We start from the raw sequence: 22,101 nt of genomic DNA, 5'->3' as shown, positions 1-22,101 counted from the left end.
CCAGACTCACAAGCCCCTTTTCACCATTCACTTCCATATGACCCTAACCCTTATCCACCATATCAACCACCCTATGAGCCTTTTGAGCCATACATAGATCTACCCCAATTCCAACCCAATTACTCCCAAGAACCACCACCTCTATATATACCATGTCCATATCCATCAACCCAAGAGCCATATGATCCTAATCATGTTATTCAAGCTGGACAAGAGTCAAGGGATCGTCTCAAGGAAGCAATGGATCAACTTCAAGCAACCATCCATCAAAAGTTTGGCCCAAAAGACTCATGCAATGAATAAAGCATTTCCATTGATGAGCGTGTTGAGCAACAAGTGGAAAAGATGGAGAGTGTTGAACCGCCACATAATGATCTCTCCATCCCATCACCGCCCTCCATGGAAGAACACCCACATCTATCAACCCAAGAGCAACACGATCCCAATTATGCTAGTGACATGGAACAAGAGAGAAAGGATCGCCTTAGGGTCGCAATGGATCGGTTACACGCGGCCTTATTTCCAGTGGAGCAAGAGGAGGCCCTACAGGTGGAGGTAGGAGAGACCCTTGAAGATGAAGGAGTAGTTGAAGGGAGTTGTCATGGAAAAAAAATCATAAAGGAGGAGTACGATTTTATACTAAAACAATTGGACAAAGCAGCAATTATTAAAGAGGAAGAAGTGGTTGCAGACTTAGGAGATGCTGAACCTCCATGGGAAAGTCCAGTCATAGAGCCTCCTTCCAAGATGTTTGATGTTGATTGTTGAGGAGGGTGTACAACCTCCAAGGCATATCCTAGTTGAAGAATTTGAGGAGGTTGATCAAGAGATGGATTCAATCATTGATGAATCCTTATCTGCAATTGAATCCTCTCCCATTGGACTTGACATGGAGATTAAAGAAGAAAAAGCACAACCTCACATGCCCTTGGTGAGTAACGAAGAAGAGATTGAATTGGAAGGAAGCTACCAAGAGGAAGTGGTTGAACTTGAAGAAGCTTGCAAAGAGGTGGAAGTTGTCAAGGAAGAGCACAAGGGAGTGGAGCTTGAAATCACCTTGCCAAAGTTGTTGGAGACCTCTCCCCCTAAGTCACCATCATCCTTCACAATATTCAAGTGGGTAAAATTCATATCTCTTAGCTTTCTCATTCCACTTGAATATGGTTTACTTGAGACAGATGGTCAACTTCGAGCTCTTTGTGGCTTTACGAGTAAGAGGGAGATGGCTAGGGGTAGGAGTTGTCATGCAAGATTCAATATGTTGGAAAGCTCAAAGTTTAAATGCAAAGGTTTGTGTAAAGCTCGACTGAATGGGTCTAGGAAGTTGTTTGACCGCTTCAGTGGGAATTTAGATTGCTTGCCACCCGGTTGGAACAATGGCGATCAACACAAAGACGGGTGCATAAGCAAGGTTTGGGACCCTGGAATTCATTCTAGCAATCAACACTCTTGGGGCCTTGTCACTTGCTTCAACTTGCTTGAAGGCGTTATGCGCCTAGTTTGGGATCCCCGCATACAAGAGGATCAATTTTGGGAGCTCAAAGCTTGTGCAGAACTCCATCAAAGCTTGGGGAATGAACCTGGAATTGATAAAGCTTATTGGAAGTCCAAGCGTTGGTGGCAGTTCCAGGATGAGTTCAAGCACAAGCCACCATGACAAGGAGCTCACCAAATGTCCAACTTAAGGACTTTAACTAAAAGTGCTAGGTGAGAGACAACTCACCATGTCAGTCTTAGTTTTATTTTGTTTTGTTTTATTCTTAGTTTTATTTTATTCTATTTTTCTTAGTGTTCGTTCATAATGTCTGCATCCGCATCTGCATTTTGCATTCTGCATATTTCAAAAAAAAAGGGGGGGGAGGGGGGCGGGATCGACACGTAAGCGTCTATGACGCGCACGCGTCGTATGTGTATGCGCAACTAAACAGAGAGTTGCGCGAGAGACGCGCGGGAGGGGGTGCGTGGCGCACAAGCTACGCCATACGTACACGTACCTCACGCATACGCATCCCCTGCGTTTTTGCCAATCCACGCATAAGCGTCCCTGACGCGTACGCGTTGGATTGCAAATCGGCGTAAACAGGTGCTTGAACAGAGAGTTATGATGCCATGGTGCTGGAGCCGCGCGGGTCATCACGCGTACGCGTCTCTGACACGTGCGCGTCCTTTCGCTTTCAGACCACCTACGCGTGTGCGTGCCAGACGCGTACGCGTCGCATGGCTAGTACAGTTTTCACGCGCACGCGTGCCCTGCGCGCGCATCGCGTTGCGTTTTTAATTCCCTTCCCTTTTCTTCCATCTTTTCTCCTTCTTTCTTCCTCCTTTCTTACTTACTTCTTCTTCCTTTCATTAACTTCTCATCCTTATTCTCTTTCATTCTATTTTACTTAATTTCTTTGCATACTTTCATTCATTGCATTTTAATCTTGTGGATGTTTTATTTTCCTTTCTAAGTCTATTATTTTTCCATTGGTGTTAAATATCCTTATTCAACTGTTACATCTTTCCTTGCATTACTCTGGTGCTTCATGACTTGTTCTATTCCAATTGGGTACTATTATTTAAATCAATGCTAATCTTTTATGATAGTTGTACTCTTTTTGCATTGACATGAATTTATATTATCTTTCATTACCCACTCTCTCTTCGCCATTGTTGTAATTTTTGCACTATTGATATGCCATGTGCTTCTACTATTTTCTCACTTGCATGTTGTAACTACCATGTACTTGAGACTCTCATTATTTGGCATTAACTCACCCATACTTTATTTGTTTTCTTATCTTTATTTCTGGGTTACTTTTCTTCCTTTTCATCTTCTTTCAGAATGGCCACCGAAGAAGGGAAAGGAAGAACTTCTATATGGGGCAACAGACAAGTCCATCTGCACAATCTTTGGAGAAAAGCATCAGTTGGAGAAACCCGTCCACTTGCACATCTCAGCATGCACTGAGGACGGTGCAATCTTTAAGTGTGGCGAGGTCGATACTAACTTCCGTGGGTTAGTTATTTCCTATTTCAACACCAATGTTTTATTTTATTTGTTAGTACATTGTTGCATTTGCATGTTTCATTGCATGTTTGCTTGATTTTGTGCATATTCTACCACTACATGGTTGGAGTGATAAGTTCTTTTTCAAGATCCTTTTTATAGCATTTCACTAATTTAAATTAAAACCTTTTTGTTAAACTTGTTTGAGGATTATAATTTAGAACATAAATTATAGCTAAGAACACATAACCCGTGAGATTTGAGCTTAATTATATGGTTACATTATTTAACCATAATATTTTATTCTTGTGTATTTCCTTCTCTATGATTGTAATCTATATTTTGTTCCATTCTATATGTCCACTGTTTAGTGTATTTACATGCTTGCATATGATTGAGGCCATCATTTGTTATTAGCCCACTTATCCCAAATAGCCTACCCTTCCAATCACCTTGTTAGCCACCTTGAGCCTTTTAATGCCCAATTGTTCTATATTTTACCACATCACTAGTCTTAAGCAGAAAAATAATTACTTATCCCAATTGAATATTTGGTTAGCGTAAGATAGAGATTGTGTATCAATTAAATGTGGGGAACTGTGGGAACCGGGGTTAATGAGAATGTGTTATGTTTCTACTTTATGTGAATATTGGGAATTTGGGTAACTACTCATGTGAGACTAGAAAAATAAAAAAAAAATCCATGTGCATTGATATGTTATGTTTACTTTTATATAAAAAAAAATAATAATAATAATAAAAAAGAAAAAAAAGAGAAAATATATATATATATATATATATATATATATATATATATATATAAACAAATAAGGAGATAAAATTACCCCAATGCTAAGTTTAATAAGAGATCAATGCATATGTGATAAAATTAAAAAAATTGATACATGAGTATGTGATGCAAAAGTGGGGATTTTGGGTAGCTAGGCATGATTTTAGAGTTATATAGAGTGTGTGTATGTTAGGTGAGAGCTTAGGTTAGTCAAAGATTCATATTTTAGCTCACTTAGCCATACATATATCCTCACCCCTACCTTAGCCCCATTACAACCTTGAAAAGACCTCATGATGTTTGCATTGGTACATTAAATATCTGTTGATTGGTTAGATGAAGAACAAAGTTTTAGAAAGCATGACTAGAGAAGAGTAGAGTGATCAACCCTAAACACTTGAGAGATTAGAGTGCATATACACTACCAGTGAGGGTTCAATGCTTGATTCTATGTTCCCTGCTTTCATAAGCTATCTTCTTACAAGTTTACTTGTCTTTACTGTATGATTTGAATTAGTGAAATCTGATTTATGTTTATCTTGGAGAACTTGTTTACTTTTAACCAAGTAGACAGAAGCATCTTAGCATATAGTTGCATTCATAGGTTGCATCTCATGAGTCTTACTTTCTCCCATTCATTCCTTTTATCTCCTTGAGCTTAGCATGAGGACATGCTAATGTTTAAGTGTGGGGAGATTTGATGCACCACTATTTCGTGGTACATTTTGTACTTAATTGAGTGGATTTTATCAACTAAACTCACACTTATTCATATAATTCGCATGTTTTATATTTTCCTTCCTAACTTTGTGCTATAATTGAAAACATGCCTCTTTGGCCTTAAATTTGCTATGTTTAATCCTCTCTTATTACCATTCAATGTCTTGATATGTGTGTTAAGTGTTTTCAGGGTTTACAGGGCAGAAATGGCTTAGAGGATGGAAAGGAAGCATGCAAAAGTGGAAAGAATACAAGAAATTGAAGGAATTGCAAAGTTGTCCAGCCTGACCTCTTCGCATTCAATCGATCATAACTTGAGCTACAGAGGTCCAAATGAGACGGGGCTTCTAAATGACGCACATGCGTGCATCACGCACATGTGTCATTCTGCAGAAAAGCCAGTGACCTGTACGTATCACGGCGATTTCTGGGCTATTTTTGACCCAGTTTTTGGCCCAGAAAACACAGATTAGAGGCTACAGAGTGGGGGAATCAAGGAATTCATTCAGACTTCTCATTATTCATAATTTTAGGTTTTAGATGTAGTATTTAGAGAGAGAGGCTTTCCCCTCTCTCTAGGTTTTAGGGTTAGGATTTCTTCATCTTCCCAATTCCAGGTTCAATGTTTCTTTAATTTAGTGTTCTTCTACTTTTATTCTATTACTTCAGTTTATCTTCTTCTTATGTTTAATTATTAATGCAAAGAGTATTTTTCTATTTAATTTCTTTATTTTCTTGATTATCTCAATTCAATTCCTTTTATCATGTAAATGGCATCCATGTCAATAGAATAGGCTTCCAACTTGACTTGGGGGTTGATTAAAAGGAGATCCTTGAGTTGGAATGCTCAAGTGATTAGTTAAATTAGAAGTTATTGGCTAATTCTCTATTTACTAACACTAATCCTTCCCAAGGGAGAGGATTAGGATTTGCGAATAAGAGTTAGCTCAATCACTTGACTTTTCTTTATTTAGTAAGGGTTAACTAAGTGAAAATAACAACCTTTTGATACTACACTTGAGAAAATCCAATAAGGATAGAACTTTCAATTAATCATTCTCCCGGCCAAGGCTTTTTATTCTGAATATATAAATCTCTTTTAATTTACATTGCTTCAATTTATAATCATTTATTTTTCCACTCTCCAACTCCCAAAATTTCTCAGAAAATCTCATAACTAATAATAACTACACCTCCCTGCAATTCCTTGAGAGACGACCCGAGGTTTAAATATTTCTGTTATTAATTTTATTGGGTTTGCTTTAGTGACAAACAAGTTTTTGTACGAAAGGATTCTTTGTTGGTTTAGAAACTATACTTACAACGAGGATATATTTGTAAAATTCTTTACTTACAGAAAATTCGTTCGTTAGACTATTTCCTTTTTGTATAGGTGTGCCGATCTTGAGGATGGAGAGTTCAAGATTGGAATGGAATATAGTTCTAGAAAGTCGGTAATCGCAGCAATTAGGAGTTACACTATCTCTAGAGAGGTCGACTACAATGTTTATGAGTACAAGAAATAGACGTTCTATGCAAAATATAAGACGTTTGGTTGTGGGTGCGGCTGACTTATCTGAGCCAGCTTGATACGAAAAAAAGGTTGTTGAGAGTTATGGTGATAAAACGGTAGGCACACATGCACCATGAGAACGATTTTATAGGATCATTTCAAGTTGGACTCAAACACAGTTGCTAAGGCAATTGGTTGAGTCTGACCCATCCATGAAGGTGAAATCTATAATTGCAGAAGTCCAGTCAATGTTCAACTATACTATCAATACCGAAAGGCTTGGTTGGCAAAGCAGAAGTCCATAACCAAAGTCTTCGGTGGGTGAAAAGATTCTTACCAAACTTTGCCATGGTGGTTCTCGATCATGGTTCAGAAAATACCTAGCTCAATTGACCAAATAGAAACACAACCACTGTATAACGGGAGTCAGAAAGTGGATGATATCAGAATACTTCTCTGCGTATTTGGAGTTTCTATCGATGTATTAGAGTGTTCAAACACTGTAAGCCTTTGATTTCGGTTGACGGCATACACCTTTACAGAAAATATAAAGGTATAATTTTGGTTGCTGTTGCATAAGATGGGAACCAAAACATTGCACATATCGCTTTTTTCCTTGTGAAGGGGGAGATCGCTAATGCGTGGCACTTTTTTCTCAGTAATTTATGAAGACACGTTGTTAGAAGAAATTGGATAGGTATAATCTCAGACCAACATGAGTCAATTCGGGCAGCAGTAAATCATTCTGGAAGTGATTGGCAACCTCCAAGAGTATGGTGGATATTTTTTATTAGGCACATCAGTAGAACTTCTTAAGGGTATTCAAAATTCTGTACTTACAAAAATTTGTTATCAACATATTCAAAGACAGTGGAGGAGTAGAACATCAACTATAAGAGGTTGCAAGAACGATGCTCTGGCTTTGCAAGAAGTCATGACTACTATCTGTCCAACCGCTTACAACCTCTCCATGGTAAGCCAAATATGTGAGCAATGTCTTTCAATGTAACAGTAACCTCACCTACCAGCAACACAAAGGTGTGAATCTCTGGTCCCCATCTTTCCACGAGAACAAATAGTAAAAGGTAAACTCCTCTAATCACCTCAATTCTCGAAACATGGTAGAATTTCGTTGCTCGTCAGACATCTTCTACCATCAAATTCCATATCACTGGTGGATCAAGTTTAGAGGCCATAAGATTCCTATTAAGCTGGTACAACAAAATATATTTATTCGTTAAATATACAAATTAATTTAAATGAATGAAGATTATAACAAATAATTATTTATGAATTATACTACTTTACATAAATAAAAAATAAAAGATATTATATTATACAATTTATTTATTAGTTTAAATAATATAAATATGATCATAAATAAAAAATAAAATAAAATATAAATAATATTATTATCCTCAAATAATTATTATATTAAATAACCGAACAAATATTTTTTCTGATATTTATATTATTTATTTATTTTCAAAAGTAAAAAATATTTATTAATATTTTTATTACTCATCCAGTTAACTAAATATAAATTAAAATAAAAATATATTATGACAACAGAAAATTAAAATACAAGAACAGAAATTTGAAAAATAATAATATTTATTTATTTATTAATATTTAAATTATTTATTAAATCTACAAAAAAATAATCACATTATAACAAAAAATTCAAAAAAATTATATGACCATATTTATATTATTTCATTATTAATTAATTATAAATATAAATAAAATAATAATATACTAGAAAAATAAAAATATTATCCAAAAATAATTTAATATTTATACTATTTATTAAATTTAATGATTACAAATATAAATAACATAGTAATGTTAAATATAAATAAAAATAATAATACTAAAATAATAGTGCTATATCATCATATGATGCTAACACTAAAAAAATTAATATTAAATAAAATTACAAAATTTAATTACAAAAAAAAGTAAAATTTATCGATTTACATAAATTGGATGATCCAAATAATTGATAATATATTCTTCAAGTACCGTATAATTACATACTATTTTTTATTAATATAATTTTAAGTTTTTTTATGTTTAATCACTCTTTTATTTTTAACATATTTGATACTACTAACTCTCCTCTTCTTTACTGCTGATCTCTTCTCTCTCAAAATCACTCTCTTCTATCTTTGGATGCATCAAAGAAGGAAGGTTGAGCTTTATTAAAAAGTTTCAGTCCTACATTGCTAGTTTTCGGAAGAAGAAATTGTCCCCTGCATGCAGGCAACTCCAACACGCCCTTCCTTTGTTGAAAATACATGCAACTCTTTGAAAACATGTGCAAATCTATACAAAAGCTTGTTAAAATCTCTAACGCAACACGCCCCTCGTATGTTGACCGAGTGCTTTCACAGCTGCAGTGAATCTCTGACAATGCTGACTACACTAATGCACCACGTTCTTCGCGTGTTTAACTGCATTCACAAACCAACAAAACACCCCAAAAGTGCCAGAATTTGAACATCACAACTGTGACCATAGAAACCGTGACCATAGATTAAAAAACTGTGACCATAGGTCTATGGCCATGAGAGAATAGGCCACGGCGGAAAAACCGTGACCATAGGTCAAAAACCGTGACCATAGACCTATGCTCACCATTTTCACTAGCTATGGTCACGGTGACCTTTTTTTTTGTAGTGCAATATCAATATAAGACAAATACACCAAACTATTTTCTGTATAAAAAAATAAATTCTATCATCAATGCTTTTTTTTTTTTTAGTTATTCATCAATATCCTTTATAATGCTATAAAATCATAATCCGATGTAAACCGTGGGAAGTAGGCTGAGAGTTTATTACTCAACTAAAATATTTGAACTTTGGAGTTCGAATTTTTTTAAATATAAAAGGTTTTAGGTTGTTGACCGTTTTGTCACGGCCTTGGACACACTCCAACACTACCGTGCCGGCACTCAGACTTACTCAACCTCTTGAGTTAAGACCAAGTCAGCCTAACCCTCAATACTTAGCAAGAAAGTTAAGAATACAAGAGAACACAAGAGAAAGGAAGTTTTGGTGGAAGAACACTTTATTGCTCAAGTGTGGTTACAAATGATTCACACACACCCAAACTCTAACTCTCACCCCTATTTATAGCCATCCACCTCCTCAATGGATGGTTAGGATTAAATCTAATCAACGGTCCAGATTAATCATCCAGAACCTTCTTTACAAATATCTATCCTACCACAACTCTCTAAATGTTTCTAAATTTTTTCATACCACTCTTTATACTTCTATATACATCTACACTCTTCTAGAATACTCTATGACCTTCCAGAGTCTTCTAGAACCTTCTAGGGTATTCCGGGACCTTCTAGGACATTCTAGAACGTTCCGGAACCATCTAGAGTATTCTCAAATACTCCAGAAAACTATACAAACACTGTTAAATCTAACCTTCTAAAATTTACCGTGACATTCTTCCCCACCTAATGCGCAGACGTCCTCGTCGCGTTCTGTTCATGATAGCGCTCTAGGTGTTCTTGGAATTGCCACAGATCTTCGCGAGTTTCCCAGCTAGCTTCGGTTAACGGGAGCCCTTTCCACTTGATCAAGTATTGGATACTTGGTGGCCCCCCTCTTCGTTGCACGATGCGATTAGCTAAGATCTCTTCGATTTCTTTATCAAAGGATCTAATTACCACAAGCGGAGCGCGACTTGAGTCACCTCTACTCGGTTCGTCTTGGTCTCCATGATATGGTTTAAGCATACTCACATGGAAGACCGGGTGGATCTTCATAGAGGGAGGGAGTTGTACTTTGTAAGCAACCTCCCCAACACGTCCAATGATCTCAAATGGCACTTCGTATTTGCGGATTAAGCCCTTATGAACCTTGCGAAAGGCTTTGAATTGTTGTGGAAGAAGTTTGATCATTACCTTGTCTCCCACTTGATAGCTTGCATGCCTCCTCTTCTTATCTGCCCATTTCTTCATCCTCTTAGCAGCTTTGTCGAGGTAAGAACGAGTGACATCTGCTTGTTCTTCCCATGACTTAATCATATGATAAGCTCCAGGGCTCTTCCCTGAGTAAGAGAAAGAAAGAGAGTGAGGTGTAAGCGACTGTTGTCCAGTCACAATCTCGAATGGGCTCTTCCTTGTAGACTCACTCCTTTGCAGATTGTATGAGAATTGAGCAATGTCTAGGAGTTTTGTCCAATCCTTCTTATTAGCGCTTGCAAAATGCCTCAAGTAACACTCAAGTAAGGCATTCACTCTCTCAATCTGCCCATCGGTTTGAGGATGGAAGCTTGTTGAGAAATGAAGCTCCGACCCGAGGAGTTTGAACAGCTCTGTCCATAGTCGTCCTGTGAAGCGTGGATCTCGATCACTAATGATGTTCTTAGGGAATCCCCAGTACTTCACCACATTCTTGAAGAATAGTCGTGCTGCTTCCTCTGCAGTGCAGTCAGTAGGGGCAGGTATAAAGGTAGCATACTTCGAAAATCGATCCACTACCACGAGAATAGATCCAAACCCCTCGAACTTCGGTATGGCAGAGATGAAATCTAGAGAGACACTTTCCCACGGTCGCTCTGATGGAGGCAGAGGTTCCAACAACCCGCTTAGTATCTTGTTTTCAATCTTATCTTGTTGGCACACAAGACAAGTCTTCACATAGCTCTCCACTTCATCTCTCATTTGAGGCCAATAATAAGAAGATTCAATGAGTACCAAGGTCCTTCGCTGACCTTGGTGACCAGTCCACTTGGTGTCGTGGCATTCCCTCACTAATTTTCTTCTTAGATTTTCCCATTTAGGGACGTATAGTCTTCTCCCTTTAGTGTAGAGAAGGTCGTTTTCTAACCAAAATCTTTTGGTCTTATCTTCTCTAGCCAACTCCACCAACTTCTTGGCTAATGGATCGTGATGCAACCCTTCCTTGATGATATGCATAATATCTCCTTCAACCATAGAAATGGCCACTAACTCAGCCTTGCGACTCAGCGCATCTGCTACCACATTAGTCTTGCCTGACTTGTATTCGAATTCGAAATCAAACTCAGCCAAGAAGTCTTGCCACCTAGCTTGTTTTGGCAACTCGGGAGGCATCACATCCTTATTTTCTTCAAGGACTTCCTTGATTTTGGGAGGAACGTCTTCTCTTTCGGATGTTGACTCCTCTTGTAATAGAGCCAAATATGTAGTCTCTCCCTTCTTGAACCCTTTCTTGAGTTGCATGGCAGATAGTATCGGTGGTCCGCCAACTTTAGAGACTGTAGGGACCATGCATGGAGACCCTTTCTCCATGACGCATACTACGTCGTAGTATGGCATAGGTATTATATTTGCTTTCCTTTGCAAATCGAGCCCGATGACTATTTTAAAATCGTCCATGGGTGCTATTGAGAAATCTACAAGGCCCTTCCAAGAACCAAGAGTCATCTCAACCCCTTTTGCTACTTCCTTAAGGGGTTCACCCTTGGTATTCACGGGTTTGAACCAGCCATTCTTTTCGGTGATCTTCAACCCAAGTCTCTTTGCTTCATCAGGCGTGATGAAGTTGTATGTAGCACCAGTGTCGATCATAGCCATGACGGGTTTTTCATTGATAAAGGCTTTGACATACATCAAGCCTTTCTTTTCTGTAGTGCTTGCCTCTTTGCCCTTCACAGCATTCATGTGTTGGATAGATCCAACACACTCAGTTACTTGAGTTGAGCTTCTCGTTCCTCGGCGATAGATGCCAAAGTCCCTAGCTTGGGACAATCCTTCATTAGGTGTGGTCCCTTGCACACGAAGCATCCTCCTTTGGGCACGAAAGCCTTTTTCTTTTCTCCGTACTCTTTCATTGAAGAGTATTTTCCTTCCTTCTTGGTTGAGAAACTCTTTCCCTTATCTCCCCACCTTTAGTAGAACTAGGCTTGGAGGATGACTTGGGTTTAGAGTCTCCCCTATGATACTCAATGAGGGATTCGGCCATCACGATGGCCTCATCGACATCCTTAACATTTCTTCTTTGTAGTTCTTGCTTTGCCCAAGGTTGGAGTCCATCAATGAAGAAGAACAATGCATCCTCTGATGCTAAGTTGGGGATTTGAAGCGTGAGAGTAGTGAACTCCTTTACATAGTCGCTAATCGTACTCTTGTGCTTCAACTCTCTCAACTCCTTCCTTGCTTTATAAACCACATTCTCAGGGAAGAATTGTCTTTTCAACTCCCTTTTGAAATCTTTCCATGTGGCTATGTTGCAAGTACCCTTTTCTATATCTACGCACTTTCTCCTCTACCACAAAGTAGCATTATCAGAAAGGTAGAGAGTTGCAGCGCGTACCTTTATTGCTTCTTCGACCACCCCTTGACTTTCGAAGTACCTCTCCATTTGTCATAGGAAGTTCTCCACCTCGCGAGCGTCCCTTACGCCCTTGAACTCCTTTGGCTTGGGGAGATCAATCTTTGTCATCTCCTTTATAATGGTTGGTCGAGATTTTGCCTCCTCGAACCAAACTCGAACTTCCTCAAATAGCTTTCAGGAATTCTCAAGCTTCTCTTCGATTTGGAGCATGCTTTCTTTGAAAGCATCTAGTTCTCCTAACACGTGAGCCTCGAGGGTCTCCTTATCATGTTCTATCCTTTAGAAACGCTCATCCATAGAGGATAGAACATTCTCCAATACAGAAACTCTCTCTTCTAGGAAGTTAGAGTCCTTACCTCTAGGCTCACTTGAAGAACGGACCTTCTTGCCTCCCCATTGAGAAGGAATAGCATTCCTTCCCCTTTGAAACTCAATATGCTCCATGGTGATACTAGAAGCCATACCCACAAATCACTTGTGCTCCCTCTCCAACCTTGCTCTGATACCAAATTGTCACGGCCTTTGACACACTCCAACGCTACCGTGCCAGCACTCGGACTTACTCAACCTCTTGAGTTAAGACCTAGTCAGCCTAACCCTCAATACTTAGCAAGAAAGCTAAGAATACAAGAGAACACAAGAGAAAGGAAGTTTTGGTAGAAGAACACTTTATTGCTCAAGTGTGGTTACAAATGATTCACACATACCCAAACTCTAACTCTCACCCCTATTTATAGCCATCCACCTCCTCAATGGATGGTTAGGATTAAATCTAATCAACGGTCCAGATTAATCATCCAGAACCTTCTTTACAAATATCTATCCTACCACAACTCTCTAAATGTTTCTAAATTATTCCATACCACTCTTTATACTTCTATATACATCTACACTCTTCTAGAATACTCTATGAGCTTCCAGAGTCTTCTAGAACCTTCTAGGGTATTCCGGGACCTTCTAGGACATTCTAGAACGTTCCAGAACCATCTAGAGTATTCTCAAACACTCCAGAAAACTATACAAACACTGTTAAATCTAACCTTCTAAAATTTACTATGACAGTTTGCATTCAATCTAATTAAATATTTTTAAATAAAAAAATTAATTAATTATTTTTATGTATATGTTTTTTTCTTAAAATTAATTACATTTTTACATATAATTATTTATCTCATTTACAATAAAAACAAAATATGTATAAATAAAAATATCCAAAATGGTAATTAATATAAAAATAATTATTTATTTATTTAAAATATTTGATAATGATAAAAATGTTTATAAATTTTATTATTGATTAAAATATTCTTAAATAATTTAAGACTATATAAAAAATGCGCAATTATGATGATAGACGTATTTTATTAACAAAAAAATGTGACATAACTTATCTGTCAATTGTCACAGACTCATTTATCACATACATAAAAAGTTTTGTTTTTTTTATATTAGTATTTTTTATTAAAAACCGTTTTAGCCTATGAGTATATATTTTTATTATATTTTTAAATAATTTAAAAATGTTTTTGTTGATAACTTAATTTGAGGATATTTTGTTTTCAGTAACAAAATAATTTGAATCTATTTTTTTGCGATTTATTTTTTTATTTATTAAAAAAATACAAGCTAATCATTTCACGGCAAAAAGATTAATTAATTAATATTCTATTCAAATATATATACTCCTTGGAAAAAGAAAAAAGGAAAAAAGGAAACATAATAACCCTATGCTGAAGCTGATGATTGAGATTACAGTAAGTCATTGCGATGGAGACATTAACAGCTAGCCACGTACTGTATGTTCATTTATTTGATTGATAAGGCATCATTGTCTAGCATGTTAAAATAACTCATGCCAAAGGATAGTACACTTTGAACTTTGAAGTCCATCTTCCGTGAAAGGATTTTTAACTCTTCATATCTAGTTTGTTTTGTTTCGAAAAGTAAAATATTGGTACGAGTAACCCGAAGGTTTTTTTACTCAAATGTGCATGAAAAATTTTTTAATTTTCAAAATACGCATATGTGAAAATATTTTTTAAAATGCGTCGTGCCATTTCTAGTATGACAGGTACGAAATGGGTTTCCACATCATTCCTGACATGGTGGCTACGAAATGGGAGGACAATTTTACTTAGGGTAGGCATAAAATGGGAAAATTATTTTAAGTTTGTCAGCATCAAAATGAACAGATGAAATCAGGGACAACAGACACGAATTGGAGGCACGGCAGTGGTGAAAACCATTTCAAATTTATCAACAACCATTTTAATAATATTATTTAATTTATTATTTAATAATAAATTATTATTTAATAATAAATTATTGAAAAAGTATATGGAACTAAAATGTGACAGCCAAAAAGTAAACAAAACTGTTTAATTAAAATCACTTTTTGAATAATATGTTTGAAAATCACTCCTGAGATCACAGAGCACAAACCAAAACCCGATTTTTTATGGAACCCAAACACATTTTGGCTGATTTTTGGCTAATATGCTTTTGGTTCCCTAGTTGTTCTCTTAAATTAAATTTTTTATTTATAATGTATGCATATAATGAATTTTCTATTTATGTTTGTTAAAAGTTGAGTCCGAATTGCAAGTCAGAATACAGTACAGTATATCATAGAGTACGTAGTGAGTACTAAATCATATAAGTTAAGACTATTTTTTTTTTCTCTTCATCCCTTTTAAAGTATACCTTTTTTTTACCTTAAAAATCGCTTCATTCTTAATTTTTGTATGTAAACCATATGAATGCAAAAAAATATATACTCCATTTACACTTAATCTTTCTTTGAGTGCCTTAATCTAGTATAAATAAACATCTTTCATACTATCACAAATTGTTAAAAAAAATTATAACCACTTTTCTTATAATTATCATAAAAATGGAAGAATTTTTGGCATGGTTAATTATGAGTAATTTTTTCTTGCAATTTTATAAAGAAAAAAATAAAAGTAATACATAATTAATTTAATAAATAGAAAAAGTTATAACCAAGAAGACCCAAGAAAGCAACCATGAACACAACAACCCACAAAGAAAAGTACAAGAGAGACACACCAAAAATGGCCCATTTCGTGTGTGCCTGTATTGAGTTGGTCCATTTCGTGTGCTTCATATATGAATTCCACTATTTCGTGTGTGTCATAGGTGAGGTCTCCCATCTTGTGCCTGCTACAGAAGGTCTGCTACAAAAGATATAGCCCGTGTCAGACCCAATGCACCATTTCGTGTTCACCATGCTTGACTTGCTGTCTAGAACCATTTCGTGGCTGACCCAAGCGCGTATTTGAGGAGGAAAATCAAACCGTGCGTATATTGGGAATTAAAGATTTTTTCATGCGCATTTCAGTAAAAAAACCGTAACCTTAATAACCAATCTTTTTGACTGCCTTTGATTACGCAAACAGAATTAAAAAAACACCGAAAATAAAATCTAAAAAATAGAAATTTAAAATTTGGTGTTTTTATATTTTATTTAATGATAAAATAAAATAAATTATGAAAATATAATTTATTTTTATTTTTTATTAAAAAATTGAGAAAAAATATAATATTAAAAAATATAATTATAAAAAATTAAAAAAATAATGAAAGAAAAATAAAAAAATAAGTTGTGTCCTTTATTAGTGTTTTTATATCCTTGTCATGATATATACAAAATACACTAATTCAATCTCTCTAGATAAAATATTTCTGTCCGTATCTCATCTATCAAACACGATTTTATGTCTTAATGTCCTGTCCGTGTAAACAAATGCAACCTTTTAGACAACATTAATTAATTCTTTTTAAATTATTTATTTATTTTAAATTTTAGATACTAATTGTTTCGAGAATTACCTGAAACGGTGATTTGGACCTAAACGTAAAGTCCAGACTCCATATGAGGCAGCGTCCGACCTGTGCTGGTGCCGATCATCATCATCATCATCATCTTCTTCTTCTTCTTCTTCTTCTTCTTCTTCTTCTTCTTCTTCTTCTTCTTCTTCTTCTTCTTCTTTCGTTATCGTCATCACCAACAATACCAACATTTTGATAATGGATTATTTTTTCAATCGAATTGAATAGAATGCAATTGCTAAATTGAATTGAATAGACGCAGGTGTTCTGAATCTGAATTGAATTGAATTGAATTGATAATCTCTAAATTGTAGTCCAAGGTGTTTCAAATTTAATTTTATATAATGGATTATATTTTGTTTAGTCAGCACTATACAATTGTTTCGCCATGAGTACGTGCTGGGTTCATTATGCAGAAAGCTGTTTGAATTTGATTTTATATAATGGATTATGTTTCGTTCACTCAATACTATACAATTGTTTCACCATGAGTATGTGTTCAGTTCATTATGCAGAAAGCTGTTCGAATTTAATTTTATATAATGGATTATATTTCGTTCACTCAGTACTATACAATTGTTTCACCATGAGTACCTGTTCGGTTCATTATGTGGAAAGCTGTTCGAATTTGAATTATATAGTTGATAATGTTCTATTCATTTAGTACTATACAATTGTTTCACCATAATAACATGTTTGGCTCATTTCTGTTCTGCACAATTCAAAATTCTTCCTCCTCACCTTCTATTGCTTCTTCATCAGGGAGAGAAGGAGAAAAAGACAAAAAATACAGCAACAACAACAACAAAAGAATGAAGATAAGGAAAAAACACGTGTAGAAGAACGAACGCGAAAAAGAAGGAGGAGAATGAGGAGGAGGAGGAACGCGAAGAAGAAGAAGAAGAAGAAGAAGAAGAAGAAGAAGAAGAAGAAGAAGAAGAAGTAGCGCGGGGAGAAGAGAAGAAGAAGCGTGAGGAAAGAAGAAAAACGGAAAAAGCGCGTGACCAAAAATTGCTTGAATGAGTTTGGATGCCAAAATTGCTTGGATATGGAGAATATCTCTTTTAGTATATTGGGATCTGAATATAACTGAGAAGTGTAAGTATATTTATAGTAGAATAGATAATCACTTTTTGGAGTAGTTTCATCTTTGTTGGTAGATAACTGTTCTTTTTATCTTGAGAATTTGTTGAGATATACCTTCTAGATGAAATAGAAATAATAGGAGAGATTGACTAAACTTTTCTAGTCACATCCAATCTCCTAATAGGTCGGGCACTTTAGAAGTGGCTACTTTTTTTTGGATGGACCTTTTTTTTTATCGGACCTTACTTTATGTTTTGAGGCAGAATATAAAAACTAATAATAAATTATTAATTATAAATTTTAAATTATAAATTTTAAATTCTGAAATTATTGTTAATAAGAATGAGCTAAAAGTTAATTTCTTTATATATTCTCTATTTATAGATACATATAGAAATTTACACTAGCCTCCGGATTCTATCCATGAAAAAAAAAAAAAAGAAATTTACACTAATAAGAATAAAATGAAATCTGAATTATTAGATTGTCCTAAATAATTTTATTTTCTTTTTTACATTTTGTTCTGTTTTGTCTTATATAAATCATGACGCTGCTAGCATTTTAAGATTTGTACATAGATTGTTTATTCATGTTCACGGCAGAAATTTAGCAACAGTCTTTCACTGCTAAATCATCAATCACAACGTATTACATGGTAGTTATTATAATTAGGTAAGTATTATTAAAATTAAAATTATGTTTTTTAAATAATATTTTTTAAACATGTTGTTTAGTAATAAAAAATATTATTTTAATTTTAATAATATATTTTAAAACCGTATAATCATTATAATTATTGTAATATAATTATACTAAAATAATTTATTTAATAAATAGATTATTCTTCTAAAATATTTATATTATAGAGATTATATTATTTTAAAAAATATTATTAAAATTAAAATAATATTTTTTGATTATTTAATCATACTTTTTAAAGATATTACTAAAAATATATTATCAAAATATAAATAAAAATATAAATTTAATTTTATTAATATTTATATAATTATTATAATTACTATAATCATGGTCATATTAAAATTCACCTTAATAAATTCACACTAAGCATTAAATGGTTACACCAAGTCATGATTTAGTAAGTTCTAGTAGGTAGCAATAAAATGCTGCACTCAACAAGATTTGTTATGCGTACAATACAAAAGGGTGCCACGATTTAGTAGTTATACAATTAATAGATATTAAGCTAATAATTAAATTTAAATATTAATTAATATATAATGTTATATTAAATTTTTTAATTTTGATAAACACAAGCCAATTTTAAAAAATCTCTTCTATATTTTCAAAAATATACTTAATTTTTAAAAATTATAAATACAAACATAAAAATTTTTAATTTATCAAATACAAAACAAAATGCTTATATTTTTGAAAAACACAAACACTTCAAAAAATTTTATCAAGTCTTATTTATATACTATTTTTTTCCATACCAAGCACAATTTCTTGTTTTCTTCCAAAAACAGCTTATATTATCATTAAAAAAAAATTGAAAAAGCTATTTTGAGCACATCCAAATGCTTTGTACCTAATATAAATTCGGTCAATGCACCACAAATAGCATTTCTCTTGCACGAAAAAAGAACTCTATACCTTCAGCAAGATGAAAGCCACTTCACTTGTCCACAAAAATGCACAACTTACAACTCAAACTTTTTTCTTTGATTTTGAGGGTACTCTGTTAAGGTCCACTTCACTATTCCCTTACTTCATGCTTGTTGCTTTTGAAGCTGGTGGGCTATTAAGATCTCTCATCTTGTTCCTTTCATACCCTTTGGTGTGGCTTTTGGGTGAAGACCAACTTGGTTTGTATATTATGGTGTTCTTATGCTTTTTCGGCATAAAAAAGGACACATTCAGAATAGGATCAGCTGTTCTTCCGAAATTCTTCTTGGAAGATGTTTGGTGGGAAGGATTTGGAGCAGGATTGTGTCATGAGAAAAGGGTGGTGTCTACTAAGTTGCCTAGGGTCATGGTTGAAGGCTTCTTGAGAGACTATTTAGGAGTTGAAGAAGTTGTAGCAAGAGAGCTAAAATCATTGAATGGGTACTTTTTGGGTTTGTTTGAGGAAAAGAAGGGAAATAGCATTACCAGCCTTTCACAAGAAGATTTTGTTTGTACTAAAGATAGCACTTTTGAGTACATTCACGACCAAGAACTTTCCCCCTTTTTCAAGGTTTGGCCATTTTTGAGAGGAAAAAAAAAAAAAAAACACAAGAAAATGTCGTTGAACCATAGTCATGTTATTTGTTTACTCCCTCCTTCCAAATGCAAGTTACTTTTGGTGTGCATTTATATCTTGATAATTTTCAAATGTTTCAGCATTATTAATATTCTAGTAATTTTAGCGGTAGATCTCAACTATATATGCAGTTTATAAGAAAGATCAATGTTTAAAATGACTGGAATATCAACGCTTCTAAAACACTTGTCGATCTAAGTTGTTGACATGTATAAACGGAGGGAAGGAGTAAACAATTTTTTTATGCTAAAAATCCTAAATAACATTCTCAGTAGCTATTGTCTTTTTCTTTTTCGGCAGGAGGGTTATTTAATGTTGAATTCAGATGAAAGAAGAAACTGGCATGCAGTTCCAAGAGAAAAGTACCCAAAGAAACTGATCTTCCATGATGGAAGAATGGCTTTCAGGCCCACCCCTGCTTCTTCTCTAGCTATGTTCTTGTGGCTACCCCTGGGATTATTCCTTTCGCTCTTCAGAATCACATTCGGCATTTTGTTACCCTTCAATGTGTCAGCTCCATTCTTAGCATTCTCCGGTACAAGAACCACAGCTTCACGAACACCCCGGAATGCTTCTCGGGAGATGCCAAACGAAGAAGAAAACAAGAAGGGAATCCTTTATGTATGCAATCACAGAACTTTGCTTGATCCGCTTTACATTTCATACGTTCTGGACAAACCTCTTTCCGCCGTCACGTATAGTTTAAGTAGATTAAATGAGTTAGTGTCCCCCATCAAGACGATTCGACTAACCAGGGACAGAGAGAGAGACAAAGAGACAATGGAGACCTTGCTGAGTCAAGGAAACCTTGTTGTGTGTCCTGAAGGGACAACATGCAGGGAACCTTATTTGCTAAGGTTTAGTCCCTTGTTTGCAGAAATCACTGATGATATTGTTCCTGTTGCTTTAGATGTTAAGGTTAGCATGTTCTATGGTACAACAGCTAGTGGGCATAAGTATTTGGATCCTTTTTTCCACTTGATGAACCCAAATCCTTCCTACTTTGTTAAGATTCTTGAGCGGTTGCCAAAAACAGAAACATGTCATGGTGGTGGGAAATCAAGGATTGATGTTGCCAATTTTGTGCAGAATGAGATTGGGAAAGCGTTGGGGTTTACATGCACAAGTTTCACTAGGAAAGACAAATACATGATCTTGGCAGGTAATGATGGTGTCAACCAGAAACAGAGGGAGTTTTCTAAATAACTGACTGGCTATTTGTGTGTCGCATTTGGAAAACAAATATTGTTCGGTAAACTTATGGGATTGGTGTCAATAGTATATATTAAATTTTGACTATTTATCTTATATGGAAATTTGATTTATGAGTGACATATATGCAGATAAGATCAGTGGTTAAAGTTTGGTATCTATATTGATGGGGTTGAATTTATCTTTAGGTAAACACTCTCTTGTGTATCAATGCATAGTATGTATGGGTCGATGATATATTATGATAATCAATTTTACTTGTTTTGCAGTTTTATGCTGTTTATCATGTTACCAAATTTCAAATATGCTTGGATTAAGAAATAAAAAAAAAAAAACCTTACATTATGATTTTTTAAGTAGAATAATTAACCGTAAAGACAGAATCTACAAATGGACACAATCTTCTTTGATCCATTTTAACTTTTTGATGCATTATTTATACCAAGTTAGTATTAGGGGTGTTAAAACGGGAAGAATTCATTACATCGATTAGTCAAATCTATAAAAAATATGAACCGAAATAAAATTTAAAACCAGTCAAATTAAAAAAATTTGTTAAATACGAATCATTAAACCTGTAAATTTTGACAAAGTGGGCCGGTCCACTAGACCAAAAATTTTTTTTAACAAAATAATGATTAATGCTAAAAAGTATATACAAAAATTTACGAATAAACCCTTTAATCCTTCAAACCTTCATCCCTACAAAGGCCAGAAGGACCAACCGGATAAACCTTTCGAATCTCCCCGAGTCGGACAATTCATGAAATACACCTTTTTAACTGTCCTGATTGTAGAGGTTTACCAGCAAATTATCGTTAGGGGAATCCTCCCTAACCTAGACAACTCAAGGATAGAATTGGAGGAAGCAAAAGCCTGGATTGTGATTACCACAAAGACTATGATCATAGGATGCTAGTTTGTCTTAACTTTAAAGATGTGCTAGAGCATGTGATAAGAGACAGCAAACTCCTTGAGTTCACTAAGTTTATTTTTAAATGACAAAGGAACAAGAGAGAAAGGTCACTGAAAAATCAGGAGGGGTGTAATCTCAGAGGGATAAAACCAAGGTTTTGAAAATCGGACCGGACCGGCCGGTCAAACCGGTTCAATCGGGAACCGACAGTAATAACGGTCCGGTCCAGTGCTTATAACCGCTGGGAAAAGAACCGCTTGAAAACCGGCCGGTTCATAGAAAACGACGCCGTTTTGTTTATTTGTGCAAAAAAATGAAAAATAAACCCAGAACCATTCGCGAACAACCCCTCTTCCTTCCCCCAATCATTCGTGCAAGCCCTAGCCTATCTGAAGCAAAGGAAAACCCTA

General features: G+C 35.0%; 1 protein-coding gene across 1 annotated transcript; it reads left to right on the top strand.

Annotated features, from left to right (window-relative positions):
* The first annotated feature begins 18,861 nt into the window (after window positions 1-18,861).
* Window positions 18,862-20,924, top strand: LOC107610126 (putative glycerol-3-phosphate acyltransferase 2). The gene is made up of 2 exons (XM_016312208.3): window positions 18,862-19,497; window positions 19,864-20,924. The coding sequence occupies exons 1-2, from the start codon at window positions 18,925-18,927 to the stop codon at window positions 20,767-20,769; spliced, it is 1,479 nt and encodes a 492-aa protein (XP_016167694.1). The 5' UTR covers window positions 18,862-18,924; the 3' UTR covers window positions 20,770-20,924.
* Window positions 20,925-22,101: the final 1,177 nt, after the last annotated feature.

This window comes from Arachis ipaensis, chromosome B7 (assembly GCF_059453495.1).
Source record: "Arachis ipaensis isolate K30076 ecotype BB chromosome B7, ASM5945349v1, whole genome shotgun sequence".
In the NCBI taxonomy this organism is placed as follows: Eukaryota; Viridiplantae; Streptophyta; class Magnoliopsida; order Fabales; family Fabaceae; genus Arachis; species Arachis ipaensis.
This window is presented reverse-complemented; position numbering and strand designations above follow the sequence as displayed.

What these genes read in the sequence shown, in the direction of transcription:
- LOC107610126 (XM_016312208.3), top strand. Translation starts at nt 18,925, where the DNA reads ATGAAAGCCACTTCACTTGTCCACAAAAATGCACAACTTACAACTCAA. An exon ending in AACTTTCCCCCTTTTTCAAG is followed by an intron (nt 19,498 to 19,863) that starts GTTTGGCCATTT and finishes CTTTTTCGGCAG; the next exon opens with GAGGGTTATTTAATGTTGAA.